Here is a 22,833-nt window from a genome sequence, read left to right on the forward strand (position 1 = left end):
AAACAAAATAATTTTGATAAATTGTTTCAATGAATTCTTAAGGAGAAAAAAAGAAGAAAGAAATCCCACACTCCCAGGCGCTAGTTGGGGATTGATTTACAGTAATTGCCATGGCTGTATTGTTTTGTTACCCCAAAATGTTGTGGGTCCCTCAGATGTGCAAGCATTCCCAAAAATGAATGCAACAGAAGGGTTCATTACTTAGCTTCTTAGCCAATACAAACACAGATGGGGGACTGGCCCATGTCTAGACGTATTACAAATATCGAATGGGTTCAGATCAGAATCAAAATTTCATTTGGCTGATAACCAGCCATATCCTTGACTGGCTGATATCCTTGACTACCGTGTCACTTGTGAAACAGATTGTTTTTGGCTTGCCATCCCCTCTGTACTGTCCAATATGGGACAGTTGATTAGAGGGTGTGTCAGCAGAAAATGGAGCACGAATCCACATCGATTAGAAGGTAAACTAAGCTTACTGAAACAGTTGTGTTATATTGATATACTTGTAGGAAGGCGGACAAGAGTATGTGCAGTCTGTTTTCTTTCAACAAGTTAAATAAGGGACTCCTTTAAGATTAGATATCCCACAAAAGATACCAGTGTGTGTAACATGAGTCTTTATTATCCTTATTCCTTAGTGAGTACTTTGCCCGTTCCTGAAAAAAGGGGATATTGTTTTCACAATAACCCTACAGTAACAGAGTAATGAGAGACAACGCTACCATCCAGGGCTGCCTGTATCAGAGCCACAGATAAAAGGCACTGTTCAAAGCTCAAACCTGGTCATTAAACAGGGACGTTCACATCCCCTCCCCTGTTTTTCGGATGTGTTGCTGTGATAAGGTCAGACCGTCTCACAAACAACACACCAACTCTCACACCCTCGTCTTGATTTGTAACACCTGTGGTTTTATTCTCTTATTGAGGGTTCACTTGATCGAAACATTTCTTGTGATATTATAGATTATACTGCCAGCTCTCATTTCTCATAAAATGAGAATCAACAGCGATGTCATTGTCAATGTCATTGTCATTCAGCTGTGTACAGAAATACGTCCCACAAGGCACAATCCATAGCTCACTGGATGAATGTGCGTACCATGTAGGCTGAGGCCTTACCATGGTGGCTTGGTTTAGAATCTGGCCTTGGTTCTTTGCTACATTAGTAGTCACAGTTCACTTACAGTAAATACTATCCAATCAATCATGACAAATTCCCCAAATATGTCTTTAAAATGTGTAATTGCCATTCCACCTGCTCTTTCCATATGACCTGCATGCTTTACCTGTAATTAACAAGGTAGTCAGCCGTTGTCATCCCTGTCACACTCCTCGCTCCCATACCAACATCCCGTCACGTATTGTTGGCTGAAGATGTTGAAGCGGATGGCAAGGATTCATTTTCCCTCCCTCTTTTGTTCACACATGTTTCTCTATCTCCCTTGGCCCTTTTATGTTCAATCATTTCTTAACCAGTTAATTTGAACTTTCTATATCTCTCCTGTCTTTTCCCAACAAGGTCAGGCTGTGTTGAAACGGTCTGGATACTGTCCATGTGCATGTGAGACTGTGCCATTCTGGTGTGGAAATATGCCACACAGTGTACCAGTGCTGAAAGAGCTAAAGTTCACAGACAGTTGTATCTAGCAAAGATAATATTACGTTTATAAATCAATTCTTAATTGGCAGGTGTGGCAATACAGTGAATGAGACATGTTATCTGTTACTGGAAGCTATTAAAGCAAAATGACTTCACAATTGTCAAAAAGAAAATGATGTAAAAAGAAGAGGGTGTTGCACTTTATTTTTTATTATTATTTGAAAGAATGCAACATAATGCAAGATTTTGTTATTGAATGCAGAAAACCAATACACTTGATACTGTAAATGCTGGCATCACCCTATTTAATGTGTTGCTGCAGCACCATTTAGCCTTTGACTTTATTTGAAAGGATCTGAAGCATTACACAAGTCACAAATCCTCCAGACAGATGTCACTTCCTCTGGGGATTAAGTGAAGAAATATATGGACAAGATGATTATAGTCCTCAGTGTCACTCTTGATACCTTCTACAAATACACCAGATAAATCATATCCACAATTGGTGAAGAAATAAAGACTATAAGTCCAATTCAGTTGTAAAAAAGATGGTCAAATTCATCTTTAGACATGTTGGGATTTCAACTCACCAACATGCCCCATTTATACAAAATACTGATACTCTAGTGTCTTCAACCTATCTACATGATACACACAGATGCCCTCTATGTTTGTTGCTGGAGTTGAAGTATGGAGTATGATTTTGGATGTGCTGGTGCTCGTATTAGCAAGAGTTTTCTTTCGTAAGAAAACATGACAGCGAATCTCTCAAAGTCGGGGTGCTCAGGTATAAATGTCTTTAGATGAAACTCTAGGCGGTTTCCTCCTTCCCTCTCCTCCCACATCCTCTTCTCCACACCACACTCTTCCTTTCTCTCCTCCCACTCTTCCTCTCGCCCTCCACCTCTGAACCCTTCGTCTCTCCGAGTCCTGTGTCCCGCTCAGACGAAGCTGAGATGAGTGTTCTCGTCCACCCCGTACTGGGCCTTGTGCTCCTCAAAAAGCTTGTAGAGCGCGTCCATGTAGCACTCGTGAAGGGCGTCCAGCTCCTCTGTGGAAGGATTCTCGTTCTTCTCCACCCTGATTGGCCGACCCACTGTGAAAAGGTCAAACAATACAGAGTCACACTTGCGCTTGAAAAAGGGCATTGTGTGCAACACGCGCGCTTCGTGCTTTTAGATTTGATGACGGTCCCTGTTTAACTAAGATATCGTAATGCCATCTAAAGTTTGCCAAACAGATGACCCACGCTGGCCGCTATTGCTGAGGGATTGCAGAAGACTGATGCAATAAGTTAAAAAGTGAAACAATCTTTTAAGGAAAAGCATTATCTCTCTGGACGGTTTGAAACTTAACTCCATCACTGCTGCTCACACTCACTTATGTAAAACTGTCGGTAGATTGAAAATGTAACAACTTGCCAAAACAAACAACTGGAAGAAGGTTTTATACATAGTAGATGGTCACTGGTACAATAGCTGCATGACCAAGCCCCTGTGTAGCCTGTTGGTAGTTTAGTTGGGATACAGCATGTGCTGTGTTGTGGTGTGCAGTTAGATACCCACCCACAGTGTTGATGGGTTTCCTGTAAGGCATGAGACCAAAGGAGTATTGAAAGACACCGCGAGCGTGGAAGATAGGCAGAGAGATACCCATGATCCCTTGCAGTTTCTCCTGAATCCAGCGGAGCCAGGTGCCTCGATGGTTCTCTACCTGGTCGAACAATTCGTTTTCCCCAAAGGAGAAGATGGGGACCAGATGGGCCCTGGGGAAGGCATGGTGGAAAATATGTTTGGCATGAGTTCAGCCGCTCTCTTATTTTAACTTCGACAAGAAAAAACTGCCACCAAATATTCACAATTCGGTGATAGACCTGTCTGTTATTGCGCTAACAGTTGAGAACACACTTACACACCTCCATGCTGAGGTAGCAACAGCAATGCTTTCTACTCTGACATATACTGTACTCGTGTCAGTTGGGTCCTATTTGCTCACATGTAAGTTTCCATGTAAGGAAGGCTTAACAATGCTCTTATTTTAGACAGCCTGCAGTTGACACAGTGTTAACATCAGACTGGGATTGATAGAATCACACAGTTGCCTAAACCATGAAAAATAGATTTCCTAAGTGTGAGAGTGTCTACTTTGTGATGTTGTGTTTCTTCTCAGAGATAACAAAAAAAAAAGTAGGACTATAAGAGGCCGGCTCTTGTCTTACCCATGTTCCATTGCCAGTTTAACAAAGCCCTTCTTATTGGCCAGCAGCAGGGTGTAGGCACCAGGCCTGGCATCCAAGGCCTCCGGGGCTCCGCCCACTGCTATCACCACGGCATTACCGCCTTCTTTTCGCCTTAATAAATAACTGGCGCTCTCCTTGTCTGAAGGAATCAGGCCTGGGTTGGACAAACAGACAGACTCCATCAGGCATTTAATGGAGTCGAGTATGACGGCTTAATACATTCACTGATCTCCACGTCCAAAATTTGAGTCACATACACTCTCGTACGTTGTTAACACCATAACTTGAGCAACAGCAACAAAGGGCTATTCTCTAAACGAGGGCAGTTCAACCATCAATTGACCGGGAACATGCTCCCAATGAAACCAGTAAACGTGCCGAATTATATGTGGCCCGGACCTGCGCACATGATGTAGTCTCTGAAGAAGGGGGCTCTGAACCACAGAGGCAGCATGAGCATGTAGCAGGTGAAGCCGGGGAACTTGTCCCTGAAGCCTGTGGCGTAGACGCAGAAGTTGGTGAAGGCTCCGGCCACCAGGACTCCGTGAGGGTGGAAGCCAAGGATGTAGTTGTTCTTGGGGTCAAGATCTGCAGTCTTATGCAGCTGCAAACAGAAAACAGTGACACTTTCAATGGTGAAACCAAACAGTCGAGCACTGAGACACCTCACTTAAAACACTCTTCTAAAAAAAAAAAGGATTCAATCAACTTTTATGACTTTTATGTCTGCTTTTCTGTTTTCTTGTTTTGTTGTCATGTTGGGCATTGCAAAGGCATAGCATGGTCACACTGGATGTAGTCGAGGAGAGGATATCTCACCTGACCTGGGAGCTCTATCTGTAGTCAACCAGTACTACTAAGGTCAGGGTGCATCTCTCCCTCAAATTATTTAACAAATTATAAATCTGAAAGTACTTACATATTGTAAGTTAAAATGTACTTCCTTACTTATAGTTGTCAATAAGTATGCAAGTCTACAAAATCAGTGCACAACAGTAAATCATCATAATACATTTCAATTTGATTCAAGTATTCTATTTTCTGTTGGCCGATGCGTTTGTAGAACCACTGTCATACAGGTTAACTGCTACTATATAGACACTGAAGTGTACTGAGCAAAAAAAAGAAAAATACTTGGAATCACAGTGGTATGTACATTTTTAAGTTTTTTTTACCATACCCGTGATTTGAATGTTTGTGTTTGATTAAGGATTTCGCAAGTCATGCTCCTGGTATCAAAACTAGGTCACGGTAAAAGCTGACCAAGAACAAACTGAATTGTATTTAATCAGCTACTGGACATTGTTCTCATCACAACACTACCTTTTCTGTCTTTTTAGCCTTTCGATTCAATTTTGGGAAGAGACTATTTAGATTTGTTTAAGGCTTGTTTCAATAGAGAGAGAGGGCAGAGAGAAAAAAAGAGAGGAAGAGTGAAAAAGAGATAGAGAGAGAGAACACTAGTGCATTGTTTAGTAACTACTCATTATTTTGGATCCCAACGGCAGCCCCCACATTTTCACAGGGTTAATCATTGGTCCGGTTTCTCCATTGAACAAAGCTGGTGTTTACAAACAAAAGAGCTGTCCTCTGAAAAACGATCCCATCGGAATAACATCTACCCCCAAACCCTGGCTTCAGCATAACTTTCCTAATTATCTATACGTAGCCTTCATCATGCGCAGTTTTGCAGGAACTTTTTTTAAGGGAGATGGACTTAGATAACGTAAAACTTGTCTACATGTTTAATCCTGAGCCCTATCAAACATTGTGTTAGATGGCATCATTCCATTTGTTGTGACTCGATGATGAGTGGATTTTTAAGTGCTTGTGTCCCTAGAAGGAATGCTTGAGATCAGCTGGTGTAGGATCTGACTGAGGCCGAAAGGGATTGATTATAGACTGTGGCAGAAAGCAGACTTTAATGAACTGGATTAGCCTCTTTGAAGGAGGGCTGTTTTCATAAGAACAGACGCTTCATGGTCTTTTTTTCATCACTAATAATGCATAAAGTCATATGTCCTGTCTGCGTAGCATGGGGAAAGTACTCAAAGTCATTTGTGGTTCTTTTTTAAATGTTCAGAGATTTTTTTTATCTGGAAATTCATGGTTTTGTTGTTTACATGGGAATTGTAGGAAAGTACATGGTTTTAAAGCTGTGCAGCTACATGAGTAAGTGATCCAGTGTGTTCTGCTGGAAGAAGAATCTAACTGACATATAAACTCTATTTGACATACGTACAAAAACTTCCAATAAGCAGTTTTCTATCCACTGCTCGGAGGTATGCACATATGTTTACTTCCTAAAACGGTACAAAGTTTAATAGAAAATAGTGGGGACATGCACTGTGCTAGGTACACAAGATAAGAAGGATTATTTGAGATATACAGTATCTACTGTAGTAACATGCTGATATGCACACAAACAGTAAGATATGGATTATCTACTGTGTATTTCTGCTGTTTTCAATAATAATCAAACAAGCTGAAAGACTTCTTTACAACGTTATGTTTAATTTTAAAACCTACAGCACAAACCCATATCTAAACAATGTGATTGACATGAAATTCAATCATAAAGCAGAAGATACACACGGTTTGTTTTGGTCTTTTAAAAAAAGGTTCTCCCCAGATATTATGAAAAACACATTTGGGGGATAATTTGCTATGATTTCAGGTTCATAAAAATACTTGAAGACACTCAATACTTAATTTTAATATGATGTTCTCATAATATAACTCTATTAAAGCCTCCCAAACAACAACTAAAACAAAGGAATAGCTAGATATGACTCCATATGCCCACCAAAAAGGTTCATTTAAGTGTAGAGATATACTGTTGTTGATTTTTTCGTTCTTATCAGTTATGACCAAAGTTTAAAAGCCGTTCAAGGCCAAGAGCATGGAGCTCTTACTCAGGCAATTGACGGCACAGTGTCGTAAACATCATCATATTCAAGTTTTATTTTAAACGTCTGTATCGTTTTAGTCAAACCATCCAGTTTTCTGTTGCTTTTTGTTAAAGCATCTGCTGAATTAACAAAAAAGTATTATTATTAACCTCCTCTCTAATATCCATCATGGGATTGTTTATATGCACAGTCTGCATATCACCACTAGATGGAGACACCACCCATCAACTACAGAGGACAGCAACTCCCACAAAATACTCCCTTGCCTCATAAGCCATGCTTGTCGCTGTTTAGTCCATTGGCTTCATTTGGACACCCTCTCATTTTGGTCATGTCACACCTGAATATCAACAAAGTAAAAATGACGTCTGCCAAGTCATTGTGACACAATGAATTTACTAGGATCAGAGAATGGAATTGGAGTGTGGTCAACATATTCTACTTCCACATAATTTGAGACCTCCTTCCATAATTGACGTTATCAGTGGCCTTGTCTGCCTCCTCCTGCCTGGCCGGGTAAATAGATAAGCAACAAGAAGCCACTGCCAGTTCAGAAACCCAGAGGGTTTTATTTGGACTGAACCCAAGTCCAAATAATAGGGTTAGAGTTTAGATGAGAAAGCAGTTTACCGACAGAGAGATAGAGGTAGGGTCTTGCCTATTAAACAAAGGTCAATGATCTCACTACGTACGCTCGACGGAAACATCTAGATCACAGTCCTTTCGGAGAACTTCAAAGCATTTCGAGTATAAACAGACTCTCACCTGGATGGGAAAGTAGTCCCTCATGTAGTTCCAGATGCGGAGGCCACACACGTAGGGCACCCTGCGACCTCCCTGGGAAGGCGTCTCCCAGTCCACAAACCACCAGACGGCATACAGCACACTGATCAGCCAAAAACGTGTGAACAGGAGGAAGACGAACAGCACGATGCAGAGTGGGGCTGTAGTAAATCACATATGCAAGCATGAGCACACACACACACACACATAGTTCGACACTTGTTAGATATGCAAGTATCAACTTAAAAAAAAGATTGGAAATGTTGTAAATTGAAGGTAGTTCTGTTGACCATTGGCCATCTGTTCATTAAGTCCTTTTTCCATAGGATTAAATAAATCAATATCTCTGAAATACTGTGTTTTTCGTATTTTCTTTCAGATATGTCTTTGCAGGTGAAGGATCGTCAGTCCGGTTTGTATCTCTTGACCCTGTTGACATACTCTGGTGTGATATCTTGATCACGTGACCTACAACCCGGAAGTCTTAAAACGTGAACCCTCATTGCAGCTACTGGCTGAAAAAGTCTTTCCTGGTTAAGTCAAATGTTCAGTAAAAAAACTCTAACCTTCACTTACACTTGTTTCCTCTTGACTGTTTTGAATCAGGGTACATTGTTTCATACCTTATTACAGGAAATCACAATATAATACAATTTAATAGGCTAAATTGGATCACCAGCCCTGGCAGTCCATGCATGCATGTTCTACTGTGTAAACCATACTTGACATTACTTCTCGTCTAAACAGAATTAATGATGTATGCACCACACTTGCTCCCTAAGACTTACTCCCAAGTGTTCAGAGGTCAGTTGGTCAAACACACATATCTCCTCTCAAAATGAGCAACTCCTTGAGCAAACTGACATGAAATCTTGCTTCCCTATTTGGTACAGTAAGGCTGGGGGGCTAAGGAGACACCTGCTGCACGCTCTCAGATGCAAAGTCCATGTGGTACACACACACACACACACCCACAGCTCCAATATACACACCAGGATACTTACCCAGAAGGATAAAGGAGAAGACCCATTGCGCCACAGAAGCTGTCTGCAGTCTCCGGTTAAGGGGCACATCTTTTGGGGCAAATTCGATCTTCATGGTGGGTAGAGAAAGAGAGAGAGCAGTAGAACCGACCACTGTGACAGGCAGCCAACGACGGGAACTGACACCCAGGAAGGATTGAGCAAAGTGGGTCCAAAGTCAACAACACATCTTATCACAATCATCTTTGAAAAAAAAAAAAAAAAAAGCTTTAATTTCTCAAGCTCTATTGCATTTGACTTAACTTAACCTATCTGCAGCTGCCACAACCTTTACTTTAACATGAAATCTGAACAGCTAATATTCATTTAAGAATATTTGAACTAAACGGGTAATGTCCAAGTCATTTTTGTGTTGACTTTACTGTAGACAGTCCTGTACAGTCAGTCTGCTATTGATTTTGACTGACTGTCTCACATCTGTTTAAAAAAGCAGCACCTATGCTACCGCCCAACGTACTTGTTAACTGTGAACAAAGGACTCATAAATAATCTGCATTCATAGGGATTTGAAAAAATGCAAGCAATCTTGACTTTTCTTGACCAGGTACAAGTTCAAATGAATGTCCAGTGTACAGAAGGCTGTAATTTTGTCCAGATATAGTAAAAAATGAATGGCATGTGTCCAGAAGGCTGTCATTTTGTCCAGATATTATATCAAATTAACATCAAACGAGAGAGAGAAGATGTTTTTGTCCAGGTATAACATCAAATAATTGGCCAGTGTCCAAACTGGAAAATATATTTAAATTTGACATAGTAGAGAGTTACACTTAATTTGGTTTATGTTGTTAACACCATGTTAACAAAAAGGACACATGCTGGCTGAAGTACGTCGAAATGAGTTGGCATTATTTATCTCGACCAGCTATAGAACTGAGGCCATCTGTCAATTTTTAACAAGACCTTTGGGCCTAATCACAAGGGCCACCTCCTGCAGTTGGCAACATCCTGCACAATTATGAATGACTTCTTCGTAAAACGAATGTGAAATTGCCATGTAAATCAAAATAATACACATTTAATATGTATGCAATTTCGCTCACATGGCACTTGCAAACCCTTATTATTGTTTGCAAAGTTTCCGTTTCAATTCTAAACGAATAGAAATGTTGCAGTACATGATGCAGTGGGCCTACATAGGAACGTCATCCTTCCTTTGAAATAATAAGGAAAAACTGCGACTGAATAGAGACGTGGAGCGTCGAAACGCCCCTCCCTCTGCAGACGCTGCGTGATGATGGAGGAGGCCAGGTGATGTTTCTCTGGACCAATTCTCAGCATCCGCTTGTGGATGCTGAACGAGAGGGCGGGGCCGTTTTTCTTTGCAGTGCCCTATCGGAGTGTAAATATGCATGACGGGACAGAACGGACGTAGCAGAGTGAAAGGCAAAAGGCAAGACATCCGAAGGAAGATCGTTTTTAGGGCGTAATCCCAATTAACTGTAGACCTAACGCGCTTATTTTTAAGTATAACATGGATTGATTTACTGTTTTTGATTTATATTTGAGAATTCTAAGCTACACGGACATTTCCCTCATATGAGGATTCTGGTTCGCGGTGAGACCAGAGTAGTATCAGACGTTCTCCTATCGGGATCTCTGGGGTAAGGAACAGCTGCATCGCGCGTCAGACCTGAGGTCGAGCCGCTGTCATGGCGTGGCCCTGCATCACCAGGGCGTGCTGTATGGCCCGCTTTTGGAATCAGCTGGACAAAGCTGACATTGCGGTGCCATTGGTTTTTACCAAATACACGGATGTCTCGGAGATGCAGCATCTTCAACTGCAGCCATACCATAAGAAACAGATGCATCCCCAGGCACGGGCAAGCGCTGTCGCCATAGAAACACAACCTACCCGTGCCCAGCCGGCCACGGGTTCTACTGCGCCCGAGGAGCGCGCATGTAGCTCTGTCATGCGCCAAGACTATAAGCACTGGAGAGTTCGCCCTGAGCCTAGCTGTAAACCTAAAAATGAATACCACGGCCCCGAGACACCTTTTAACACTGAGACACAATATCAGAAAGATTACAAGCCATGGCCCATCCAGAAACGCGGTGACCATCCATGGATTCCCAAACCCAGTCCATCTGTTGGAGCACCAGATAGATCGAAACACTCTCACGTGCACGCAGAAGTGGACAGTGGTGTAGAGAAAAGTGAAATTGCTGACAAGGTTCAAGAGAAAGACATTGTGCATGGGGAGAGGAAAAAGAAGGCAACTAAGAAAGTGGAGAATGCTGTCGAAAAGAAAGTGATTATCAAAGTGGAGGGACAACACGGAGATTTTGCGGCAGAGGGCAAAGGGAGGGCGGCAGTCGATGCCCTCAACCAGCAGATAAAAGAGGAAGTGACATCCGGCAGCTCATATAGGTAGGCAGCATAAATGTTACCTAGCAACAAACCACAAGTCCACAAAGTAGACTTGTTCGTCAATTTTGGTGGCTTGTTTTAGTTCACCTTGATAAAGAGTTGTGTGCAGGGCTCTGGGTTGGGTGGTGTACTGTGCATGGAGATGAAATGGTTTTCTGATCTGTCATGCATACACATACTGTAGGTATTACCATCTCTGAAGCAGGTATATCCACCAGGTGTAACCCATAATAGAGCTGAGATAGAATCATAGTTCAACGTTTGATGCAAGTATAATATTGTGTTCTGCTATGTGAGCATGACAGAAGGTGCAGTCTGGCCATCTATCAGCCTAGCACAGAGAGCATGACTTTGGCAATCTACCAGCACTTGGGCAGTTGGAGGCTCAGAAATAGAGAGGAGAAGACTTGGACAGAGGAGTTGGTATTGTTATGCTCCGTGTTCGAAATCTCACGCATGTAAGGAGTTCACTGCCACATCCATTAGAATCGAGAGTAGATGTCTGCATGTGCCCCGCTCTGTCACGATTCCAAAGGACAATACAACAGTCAGGGAGTTTGCTATTGTTTAACACCACTACCATGACATCGCTGAGTTCAATTCAGCCATCGTGACAGTGTACAACGAGTCATACCGGAGGGATATCTCACAAACATTGCTTTATAGCTCCTGTATTTGTACTGTTGAATATTATGATTGCTTTAATTGACACCTCCTAGACCAAAAGTCTGAAAATAGGCTGAACTTGAATGAGTTCACGTGACAGACGAGTGTTTGTGAGATGTGAGAGTCACCGGTCTGGCAGATGTTCACCAGAGGGGTCAGCCCAGGGCTCAGACCTCCCCGCGTGGCAGGAAATGACTGCGTTGGGACAAGCGGCAGTTCACTTTATGCCTTCTGAGAGAGAAAGCAGGTCAGCTGTAGGTTCATGTTTGAACAGCAGACACACTCATGCACAAACCTTTGTGTAATCACATGCCGTAGATACAGACACACACATGCCCGAGGTATGTGGGTGCTATTAAACGAGGTATCACACGGTGCTCTGCAGGTATTGGTCGCCCTTGTACGTGTTTATATTATACTGCGGTTAGTTACTGTCGATATTAAGTTTCAGAGAAAGGCTTTTATTGTTTATGTTGCATTTTACCGTGTAATAACCTTCCAATCGATTTCAGCAAGGGTCCACGTACTGCACCTTTCTGCTCTTCATTGTCTAGAATTGTTTGAGTTGTTTTTTGGTTTTGAAGGGATGAACCACATCCTGATTGCTTACTGTTTCTCAACTCCCTGAAATGGATGATATCTCAGTTAGGAGAGATTGTTCAAGACTCTATGAAAGAATACCCTGCTATCAACAATATTTAGCAGAAGAATTCTCTGCAAAATCTTGCCGATTTTGAAAATAATGTACACCGCAACCAATGATGTGACCAGGCAGCTCAACCCCCAAAACATCCATGAACACCATTTCTTTAGGATTCAGACAAAATGTCCACCCTGCACTTCCTTTGTGCATGAAAAAAGGTGAAAGCAGGGGTCAATAGGTATCTCCATTCTCAGCTACAATCAAAGCGTACCACAGTGTTAGTAATATCAGCCTAATGAGGACGTGGGAAGTGTCCTGCTGTTATCCAACAGAGGGATCTGGCCTTGCAGCCTTGCAGATTAGCTCTTCTGTATGTTTACACTTCAAATGGCACTTGTGCTTGAGAAACGTCCCAAGGCAAGGCCTAACCGGCTGCTACCTAGCTTTTGTTAAATGCTATCACACATCCTTTTTCCTAACAAGAAAATCAGACCATGCTCAGTCAGCCGTCGATTGCTTCATCTAATTGTCTGTTATCCCTTCTATCGTGAAGATCCTATTTGAGATATTCAAATGCTGAATATCCAAGGGAATTGCTTCATCGTTCATATTGCATAATGTGTAATAAACCCATTAGAATGATGAGGGTTGTTTCAGTGCTTCGAGGGACAAGGGTAGTGTCGTTTTTTCTATACCCACAGGGATGAATTTGCACCACGGCTTGACTTTTTAATGCCACAAAATTTCACACGTTCTATCTGGACTCAAGACTGTAGATGCTGTGTTCTCCCATTCATCATACACCCACCTTGGATCTCTTCTCAGCTCTCTCTCTCTCTCTCTCTCTCTCTCTCTCTCTCTCTCTCTCTCTCTCTCTCTCTCTCTCTCTCTCTCTCTCTCTCTCTCTCTCTCTCTCTCTCTCTCTCTCTCTCTCTCTCTCTTTCTCTTGTTTTGAGAGACAGCTGTCAGTGCTTGAACCATGGGGACCTCTGCACTCTGCCAAACAGGGTGTTCAGACAATCATTAGATACGTTTTTTAGTTTTTTTCATTCAGAGTTTATCCCTGCCTGCTGAATACTGTACCAGTGGTGTAAGTCTTGTGAGCAGGCAGCAGCCGCAGTGGCTGACACGTTGTAAAGAAGCCAGCAGATTTGAGTGGATTTTTAAAATGATCCTCTTAGGAGGCCTGTAAAAAACGGCTTTTCCAGCCACAAGCCACGCAGGCAGGAGTCCTGTTGAGGTCCTACTTTCAGCGATGGAGGGAGGGATCGCAGGAGGGATGGATGGAGACAGAGCATGCTGCTCAATTCCCGACTCTCCTCCTATTACACTGAGACAGGCTGCTTTAGCCCTGCAGGTGTAGGAGGTGAGGATCAGCCCAGAGACACTCAACAAACACAAGAGGGGTTGTCAGGGATACAGGTTTAATCTCCGGATTACAACGTTTAATAGTCCCTGTGTCTCTATTGTAGGTTGCTCTCTTCCGAAGTCTGAAAAAGGTCAGTATTGTACAGGACATTATCCAGCCTTCAATCATAATAGGCGTATGACTGAAACTCCTCCAAGTGTTTATAAATCTCCACCCACCCTCGGTGGAGATGACACGGGGGAGAAGTTGTGCCTTAGTGTCGCCTTTTAACTGTCTCTACAAGTCAGAGACACTGTCAGACGGGAGAGAGAGACCCAGTCGAGCAGAGCCCTGAGGGAGGAGTGAGTATCGATCAGATATCATCCGTGGCCTAGCTACATAGCTGACACAGTCCGAGCAGCAGAGTCAGAAGAACCCAGGCCCCGTACACTGGGATTGATTCGCTTTCAATCCCCATGTATCAAAACGATACGTGTGCCGGTCCAGTCGTGGTCTGTAGATGAGAGCTGTGTGTGGTATAGAATGATCATTGATTTTACTAGGACGGTACAGGTATCGAATGATCGTTTGGAACGTATCTTATTTCCTGTGAGATATTCTGGGCATGTTGTCCTTAGACTCTTTTTAGTTATTCTGTGCATATTCTGCTGAGTCACTTGTTCAAGCTTGATTTAATGATTTTTTTTGTCGGACTGTCACTTACTATTCACTATCAAAGATCAATGGGTTTGGTGTTACAATAGCTAAGATTAGTTCTTGCGATTATAATAGTAGTACTGTCGAAATATGAGTGAAAAGGCACTGAACAACGGAAATATACTTAAGGTAGTTTTCTTGTTGTACGTTCTTACATTCAGTCCTATTGCAGTTAATCCAAACAAATATGTTGAAAAAAGTAACTTGTAAAATGTAATAGAATAAGACCAAGATACTGTTAAAGTTGCCATTGAATGTCTGCCCTAATCTCTGTTGACGTGATGTTGTCGATGTGCTGTGTTCATGCCCTTATGTCAATCTCTGCCCTCTGTAAGTGAAGAAGCCTGCCAGGTTGGGTCTTGGCCGGGTCTTGGTTGTGCCATGCTAGAGAGGGGTGACGTGTAGCTCAGCAGTGTTGCATCCTGGCACGACCACCCCTCGTCAGTGCCAGTGTGTTGTCACGGTGACAGAGCTGTGCACCCCACAGGCCGTCTGTACCCACAGGGTCAGCAGGGACGGCCTCTTCCTGACAGACTGGAACACACAGCAAGACCCTCAGCAACACGCTCAGCCTCTTGGCCAGGCCTCGTCAAAAGACACTGCTGCACAAATGTCCGGAAAGTGTTTTTTCTTTGCCCCCAACTTCAAAAGTGCTACAAGAGGAAGAGGAAGGGTTGTTGTTTTGTTTTTTGTTGTTGTCGCAAAACTCGTGTGTGCTTTTTAAAGTGACACATCAGTCCGTTCGTACCAAGCACAACACTGACCTGAGAGACACTGGCCTTATTGTTTACAGTCATATGCGCATGACCACCAGCAATGTACCGTGTACACCCACACACACACACATAAACACACACAGGCACCTCCAGAAAGCACTCAGTGCCCATGGCCTTGGACATTGTATGAGGCTGTCCTTGTACTGCCCCTTGCCCCCCAGCTCAAGCATTAAGTGTGGACTTTAGCTCTGTCTTGCGTAACAGCTCTGTGGTGTTCTAACCTCCATCCAACTTCCGCTCCACCTCATGTCTGCCTCCACACATCCTGACACCAATCGCCGGCCTCTCACACCCTCCTTTCCTGGGAGAAAACATGCTTGGTTGGACTGGAAACAGAATTTGTTTTAATCGGTTATCAGACAAATTGAGCAAACTTTAAAAGTTGATGGGTTATTCAGTTTTATTGATGAAGCTGAAGTGAGCTACACAGTATATATGTAGGGTATTCGTCTATTTTTGAACGCAATTAAAAGTCTTAAATGCCATGATGCAAATGTCAACCATACCATTAATACTAAATGTCATGAAATGGCAGATGAAGACCCTGACATTGCGATAAAAAAGTTTTCTTTACTATTATTTTCTTCCATCCATCTGAGGCCTGGGGCTGTGACAGCTACTATATCGTCATGGATTTACTATGTTCATCATATTGATCCCTTTGATATATTCCTCACGTAATCACACCCAAAGACAATATTATTACTTAATGAGAACTTGCTAAGTTGGTAAGTCAATGACAGAACCGCAGATGGCTGCTCCATGGTGTGAAAATCAGAGAATCTAGATGTGTTACTCTTTTCCTCACAGCCACACATTCTGTTCTGCTTTCTCTCCTTCCCACATGCAGTCCCATGACAACCTACTACAAGAGAATCTTTGAGGTTGGAATCCAAACTGTCACACGCTGTGAAGTAAACTAGAACAGAACCAACAAAAGCTAGCATCTAATTTAAACTCTGGTCATGTTCAAATGACACAACTCAGACCAAGGCCTCATTTTTTCTACAAACAGCACAGTGTGTTACCTAACACTCTCCACAGTTTCCACCCTTCCCGCCAGCTCACTATAGATTTTCATGGGTTGATTGTAATGGATTTAATGTTCAATAATATGATCTTGACCAGTAGACAAATTGTTTTAATGGGCCTGTAGTGCTATAGCCTTCCTGGGAACACTCCTCTATCCCCGGGCAGTAATAGTGTTATCTAATCAATACGCCCCTTCCTGCACAGGCCCAGTGCACACAGGGACCACTGCTCTCACACTGTGTGCCGTCTGTAGGCTGGCTGATGCAGGGGTTTAGCTGTGGCTGGTAGGAAATGTATGGTGTTGTTTGGGGTGGGGGAAAGGGAGGGGGCTGCTTGTGTGTGTGTGTTTTTGTGTGTGTGGGGGGGAGGAGGGTCATATGGAGGCTTGACAGGTAGTTTGTCCTTGTCGAGGGACTGGGTGTGGGCCAGGGATGGAGTCATTCTTTCTTATTTTAGGTCAGTCTTCTTGGCAGCAGTAACCACGGATATGGAAAGGATAGAAATGCATGCTTCTGTATGGCATAGAGTTTTGTACAGAACATTGAGAATACAGAATAATTACAGGTGTAATTATTCATTGAAGGATGGAATTCTGGGAAAGTAACTAATACAAATAGTTGAATGGCGTTGAGTAATTCGACAAATTCTTACCCTGCACTGAACATAGTACAATTTCTCCTGTTGTTATGAATTGCTCTTAGCTAACACAGTGAAAGGCCAGAGCTTGGCTCTTAGCCTACCCGTGCTGCAGGTTAGCTTGCCTTGTATCAAAACCACAGAGGTGACCTTCTCCAGAACTGCTGTGTCCGTATTACAGTAAACAGCTGAGCTACAAGTACAGCGACCAGCTCTCTCACAGACCTTACCTCTGCTGGGAGTAAACCTCCAGCCACTCCAATAAGAGTATTTTCCATGAACAAACACAATTCACTGCATAGGACTCCGACATAAACAGAGTGATAGAAAACTCTGTCCTGTGAACGCCCCGAGCCATTGTCTGGTCTCTAACCGTGTGCCACTGTGTTCTTCCCCATTCAGGAATGAGTTCAAGGCCTACAAGGATGTGAAGCCTGTGAAGTTGTTCAGGGGTCAGTCCCAGTACCTGCCCCCTCACGAGAGGACAGACCCGAAGACCAGTTACAGCTCCTCCTTCAGGGGAGAGCAGGCGGCCAAGATACTGCCCACTGACAACAAGGTGGTGGACCGCAGGAGGATACGGAGCCTGTACAGTGAACCCTACCTGGACCACACTAAGGTGAGAGCATGTGTACCATCTCAGTACAAGCCTTGTCATTTCGAAAGCTAGGATTTGGGATCCTGTGGATGTCAAACGCTGAAGCTCACCCCCACAGCACTGCCACGCTGTGTGTCCCCCTCCCACTGTTTGTCTAAGTCATGTGGAGGTCCTGTAGAGGTCAACTCCTTTATCCTCATGATAACTTCATGGATGTTACAGGGTGCGTGGTTTTTAAAATATCACCTAACTGAAGCTGATAGCTAGTATATATAAGGATGAGTATCCAACTGGTGGAGGTCTAATTTAAGTTATCCATCCCTAACGGGTGTATCAATGAAGAATGACCAGTGAAGGTTTCCTCCATCTCCTACTTCCCAGGCTGACAGAGCTACTGTCCCCCGCTCCAAACCCAAAAAGGCGGCCACCCCGTCGGCCACCCAGGGCAAACCTCTGAAGAAGGCCAGAGACAAGCAGAGTGTGGCCCTGAGGGGCACCAAGACGAAGACCTCAGAGAACCAGGCAGATTCCAGGGCCGCGGTGGGGGACAAGGAGAAAAGTAAAGAGATGAACAACAAACTGGCTGAGGCAAAAGAGTAAAAATCATTTAGCACTACTTCTACTTTTTTTTCTTTTTTTTTGGGGGGGGGGGGGGGGGGGGACGAAAACAAAGGCTGCAAAATTCATTTGAGGGTTCTCATCCCCTTGTATGTTCTCTTTCTCACTCTCTTTCACTCTTTCTCTCTTTGTCTCTCTCACTCCCTCTCTCTTTCTCTCTCTGTTTCTCTTTTGTCTCTCTCTCTTTTCTCATTATTTCCCTTCTTTCTTTCTCCTCCTCTCTTTCCTCTCTCTCCTGTCTGTTGGCCAAGTTTGTAGCAGTGCAGTACTATGTGAGGGTTGGACATGACATGTCACTGCTTTCCGCCTCACATTACATGTAATCACCGTAGTAACGAGGGGGCGTGTACATCCTCTCCCTCTGCTCCTCGACGCCACCCCACCCCCCACTCAGTCTTCATCGCAAGGTTGCCATGGCTACCGGCTGCCTGGTTAGCTAATGGATGGCAAGCTGTTGTCTTGCATGGGCCCTCCGACGAGCAGTTCTGTATGGTTGACTTCCGTCAACTGAACAGATTGCTTGGTTGAGTTTATCAAGGATTTTTGGGGAAAATGAAGACCATGAAGGAATTGGTTCACCGGACTAGATTTCTGTTCATGCCAAATTTATGCAAAGATACTGAACTTGATGGTCTGAAAATCTTTGATAAATGCGAAGCTTGATTTCCGGAGAGTGTATGGTCCATGGCTTGGTTTGCGCCTGCTCGGTCTCTCTGGAATGCTGTTCTCTTCTCAAAAGTGCACATAGGACTTTATGTATGTTATCCAATGCCATTACCAATGTTTTGCTAAACTCTGTTATCATTTTGGAATGCAATGTCTCAGTTCTGTAAACTCTCACTCTTCGGAGGAGCATAATGGATTATTTTGAGGTGGTTTAGAACTTGAATCACCCATCAGAACAACCTAGGTGTACACTCATTCAGTAAAAACTATTTTTATATCTCCATTCATTGAGTTGAGTTTAAGATCACACAAGTCTGTTTGGAGTCAACCAGGTTGTTGCCAGGGAAACGTGTGTTATTCAAATGCAATTATGTTTACTGAACCAGCCATTTACACCGCAAATGTCAACTTCCACCAAAGCAAATGTACTAGCGTGCAGTTATAATGACACTTTGGACATTTCATAGACTCACAGTAGGTACATTTGATTGTGGGTTCTTAGCTTTTTTTCATCTCATCCAGAAGTTTAATTGAGAACACATCTTACACATTCGCACACACATACTTCTTTGCTTTCTGTCATACACACTGCCCCATGGACGTAACAGTTGGGAAAACAACATGATTCCAGACACTCATCCAGAGCCAGAGCTGCTACCATTACACAGCTACACTGTTTGTAAAGGTTTTAACAATGTGCTATTTATAATTATTTACTGTTTCCACTTAACAGCTGTTTTTTTGCTCTGAATTTATGAACAAAGCATGATTTACCTCTGCTAATACCTCTCTTTATGGAAATATACCCCAAAAATGACCCCAGTGATTTGATGGTAAGTTGAAAGCTGCTCATTTTGATATGTTCCTCTCTGTTATCTTTGTTTCTGGCTGCATGTGGTTTTGTCTTTCTGTCTTACTCTGGCCTAACAGATCTGGTCTCTCCTTCCAACCAGGTGTGTAAGTCCGTTTTTGACTGACTCAGCTGAGATTATCTGTTCAACATTAAGTACTGGAGGCAAAATCTATACCTTTTTGCTGAGCCATCCAATAGGTGTTGGCATACCCGTTAAGAGCAGTAAATGTCCCGTTTTTGTTCATGTTATAACAATCTTAGCTTTGGTTCGATCAATCGTTAAACTTTCCAGTATATGTTGCCTCTGCCACTAGATATCATTAATAGGGAGTTAAAACAATATGTATCATAAAGATGAACCTGATTATGTTCAAATTAATCAAGTTAAACCCCCTTGTATATACACAGTATATTTCATGCTATTTTAGCGAGTATTAGGGCCCGGTGTTGGGTGTAGTGCAGCAAGCTACACCAGTCTGTTTACTGTACAGTAGGAATAGAGCAGCCCCAGTCTCCAGGGATGGGGCAGGCCACAATAGGAGTGCTTTGTACAGGGCCTGTCTTGTCCTGGCCACCCCCTACCACCAACCCTTGTCTGTTGTCATCTGTCGTGCCAGCCTGCGTCCCTCCCCCCTCCCCCCCTCCATTTTGAGTGGCAGACTGTATTGTCTCCATGTTCTGTGGTGTCTTGAGTGTGTTAAGACGACGACAGACTGAGCACGTGCCCGTGGAGGGGGAGGGCGAACTCATTCACGTTTTGCAGCCTTTGGTTGGTGGGGGTTGCTCTCTGTCACGTAGCTCAAGGGAGAGGGGGTCAGGAGACGTGAGAGTTGAGGTGGGAGAGGGGATCGTACACATAAAGAGTTGAGTACAACACACACCTGGTTGCTATGATTTCTCCAAGCATTAGGGTAAAAAAAATTACTAGAGAGTATGGTACAAAGTTATGTATTGGGCCAAATATTTTACTGTGACGTGCGTGTGATTCTCTCTGCTTGCTCGTATTTACTGAAATATTACAAATAAATGCAAAAGCAGAAAAAGCGGTGTCCTCTTGGTTCTTTGATTGAAAAGTTATGGAGGATGTGAGAGAACTGGAGGTATATGTTTTTCAAGTATTTCTAGTGTTACAAGGTGGTTTTGTGATAAGTCCTGTTTTAGTGAAAGACTCCACATGGAAGAGAATTTTGCTGTTCGGTTTTCTTTAGCGCTTTTCAAAGATTGTGGCTAATTCTGGCATGAGCTCTGGCATCCTTTTCAGGGCTAACATATTGTCGTAAGAGCTGAGAAATATATTATTTTTTGCATCATGTGTCTAATATATTCCAGGATCTTACCAAATTAATTTGCAATATTCAAGTCAAAGGATGGACAGATTCCTGATTCCAGAATAAGACGTAATTGATTTATTTGGCCGAAATATATTTATTTATCAAATACGTTTTTCTGTGCGGATCACAGTTTTGTGATTTTTCAATATCTTCTCTGATATCACTACTACTATGTCTTAGGTTTATCATTCCAAGTTTTATCCAGTAGTATCATCAGCCTTGGGAGGGACTGTCAAATTTGGATGTACTGTGCGTCGTTCTATCTAGCTAATGAGTGACATTCTGATTCATTTGAAGGGTTGTGGTAAAACAGTACCACTACATACAGCTCTGTCAGCCAATCCGTGACACTGGCTGGGTGCAGACTCTAAAGCAACACCTATGGGGCTGTGCTCTACCCAATTCCAGGTAATCCGAAACACACCCAGACCACAACAAGTCGCTACCCTTCGCTCATTCCCATCCATATGTGCTCATGAAATTTAACGTTTCTTTTGCTGTTGTTTTTCCGATAGTGACACTTTTTGGGGTTTTGGAGGTCGGCCGCTGATGTTTCTCGGTAGTACCATAGTTCGAGTTCTATAGGCTCCTTGGTGGTTCTCTTCCATATGGAAACTAGATCTAGTTGTCAGAGGAGTGAATGGGGGTGGCTGACTGCTGGCTGTCACGTCCTACATGGAAGCTTCCTTAAGGTTCCTCTCTTAAGGAGGCCCAGGGTTTGTCTCATGTAGAGTGTCTACTACAGCAACCATCTTGGAATCCCCATGAGCTGCTGTAAAATGCATCCATTGCTCCTGGTCAGAAGAAATAGGTCAAGGCTAAAGAAACTGCATGACTGCGTGAACGTGACTGAAATGTATTCACACATGAGTTGAGATCGCCCAGTCTATGATGATAGAACAAGCTGATTACTCAATACTGTGCATTCTGTGTGGATTATTTGATATAACATTGGATTTTATATCAAATGGATATGGTTACAAGCCTATCAACAATTGCTATTCAGCTTAGCTGTTATGTTTTAGACCCAAAAGCTATGTTGGATGATTCCATAAATCTATTTTACAGATTCGCCAAGTTCTTCATCTTAATTTTGGTTTATCATTGTTTATCAGCATGATGTAACATGATGTTTTAATGTATGTTCTACTGTATGTAAACGTGAGACCAGCAAACTGGGTGTTTTAGTATTGTCCTTGGGGTAGTTTTGATGATACGTTGAACATACTGTACAGTATCTGTGTAGCGGCATATGTCAGTGTGGTATGTCTGTTTGAGTGGGTTTGTAGAAGCACATGTTTTTGTGATCTTTAAGTTACAGAGCCATAGTGTATATGTTTTTTTGTGTTTTATACCTTGAACACCCTGAGCCTCTCGTTGTGCTGTCAGCACCACAGCTGATTGGGATTCAGAAGCTGTTTTAGCTGACAGACATGAACCCCTTTGAATATAGAAATCCAAAAACATCTACAGAAATCACCTCTTTGGCCGGATAACATCAAGGATGAAACAAAACAAAAAACACGGCTACCCTTTGAATTATCTGGGACGTGATGAGTTGATTCAACCAAGACAGTCTTGGAGCTATTTTTAGTGTGACGTCTGCGACAAGCAGCAAGAGCAGTAAACCCCCAGGAGCTTTCAGAGCTTTGTCTCAGACTGAGCAAACCGCCCCCACAGTACAACCCAACAGTCTGACATTCTCCCCCTCCGACATGAGCGGTCCCAGGGTGCTCAGCTCAGCCCGATGGCTTTGTCACTCGCCGTCCAGCGATGCCTCATCTTCTGTCTTCTCTTGTCTTCTCTCCTTCCTCTGTATCTTAACTGTGTGCTGCCTCCTAGAGAGCCTACAGACGAGGTTCTCCGACCCGGTGATCATCATTCCTACGGTGCTGCTGGAGGAGAACCACCAGAACCTCTGGTGGAACGCCCAGAGCCTCGCCGGAGCGGGGGGGTCGTGCATTTTGCCCCGGATGTGAAGTCCTCGGACTAGAT

The 22,833-nt window shown here is 43.2% G+C and overlaps 2 protein-coding genes across 3 annotated transcripts; one reads left to right on the forward strand and one right to left on the reverse strand.

Moving 5' to 3' along the window:
- Positions 1-1,885: 1,885 nt before the first annotated feature.
- mogat2 (monoacylglycerol O-acyltransferase 2) lies at positions 1,886-7,654 on the reverse strand. The gene is made up of 5 exons (XM_084698656.1): positions 7,523-7,654; positions 4,245-4,449; positions 3,825-3,999; positions 3,172-3,371; positions 1,886-2,702 (listed from the first exon to the last, which is right to left on the reverse strand). The coding sequence occupies exons 1-5, from the start codon at positions 7,544-7,546 to the stop codon at positions 2,548-2,550; spliced, it is 759 nt and encodes a 252-aa protein (XP_084554782.1). The 5' UTR covers positions 7,547-7,654; the 3' UTR covers positions 1,886-2,547.
- Positions 7,655-9,968: 2,314 nt separating this feature from the next.
- map6a (microtubule-associated protein 6a) lies at positions 9,969-22,833 on the forward strand. Of its 2 annotated transcripts, XM_084698655.1 has the most exons (5): positions 9,969-10,954; positions 17,175-17,391; positions 17,752-17,966; positions 21,136-21,246; positions 22,681-22,833. In XM_084698655.1, the coding sequence occupies exons 1-5, from the start codon at positions 10,236-10,238 to the stop codon at positions 22,829-22,831; spliced, it is 1,413 nt and encodes a 470-aa protein (XP_084554781.1). In that variant the 5' UTR covers positions 9,969-10,235; the 3' UTR covers positions 22,832-22,833. The 2 variants fall into 2 exon arrangements, 1 of the variants encoding a protein (XP_084554781.1); XR_014755216.1 differs by lacking the exons at positions 9,969-10,954; positions 17,175-17,391; positions 17,752-17,966 and adding exons at positions 18,239-19,128; positions 19,388-19,487 and having other exon boundaries at positions 22,681-22,696.

The sequence above is a fragment of the Hypomesus nipponensis genome, chromosome 5, assembly GCF_054491055.1.
Source record: "Hypomesus nipponensis isolate SF chromosome 5, ASM5449105v1, whole genome shotgun sequence".
In the NCBI taxonomy this organism is placed as follows: Eukaryota; Metazoa; Chordata; class Actinopteri; order Osmeriformes; family Osmeridae; genus Hypomesus; species Hypomesus nipponensis.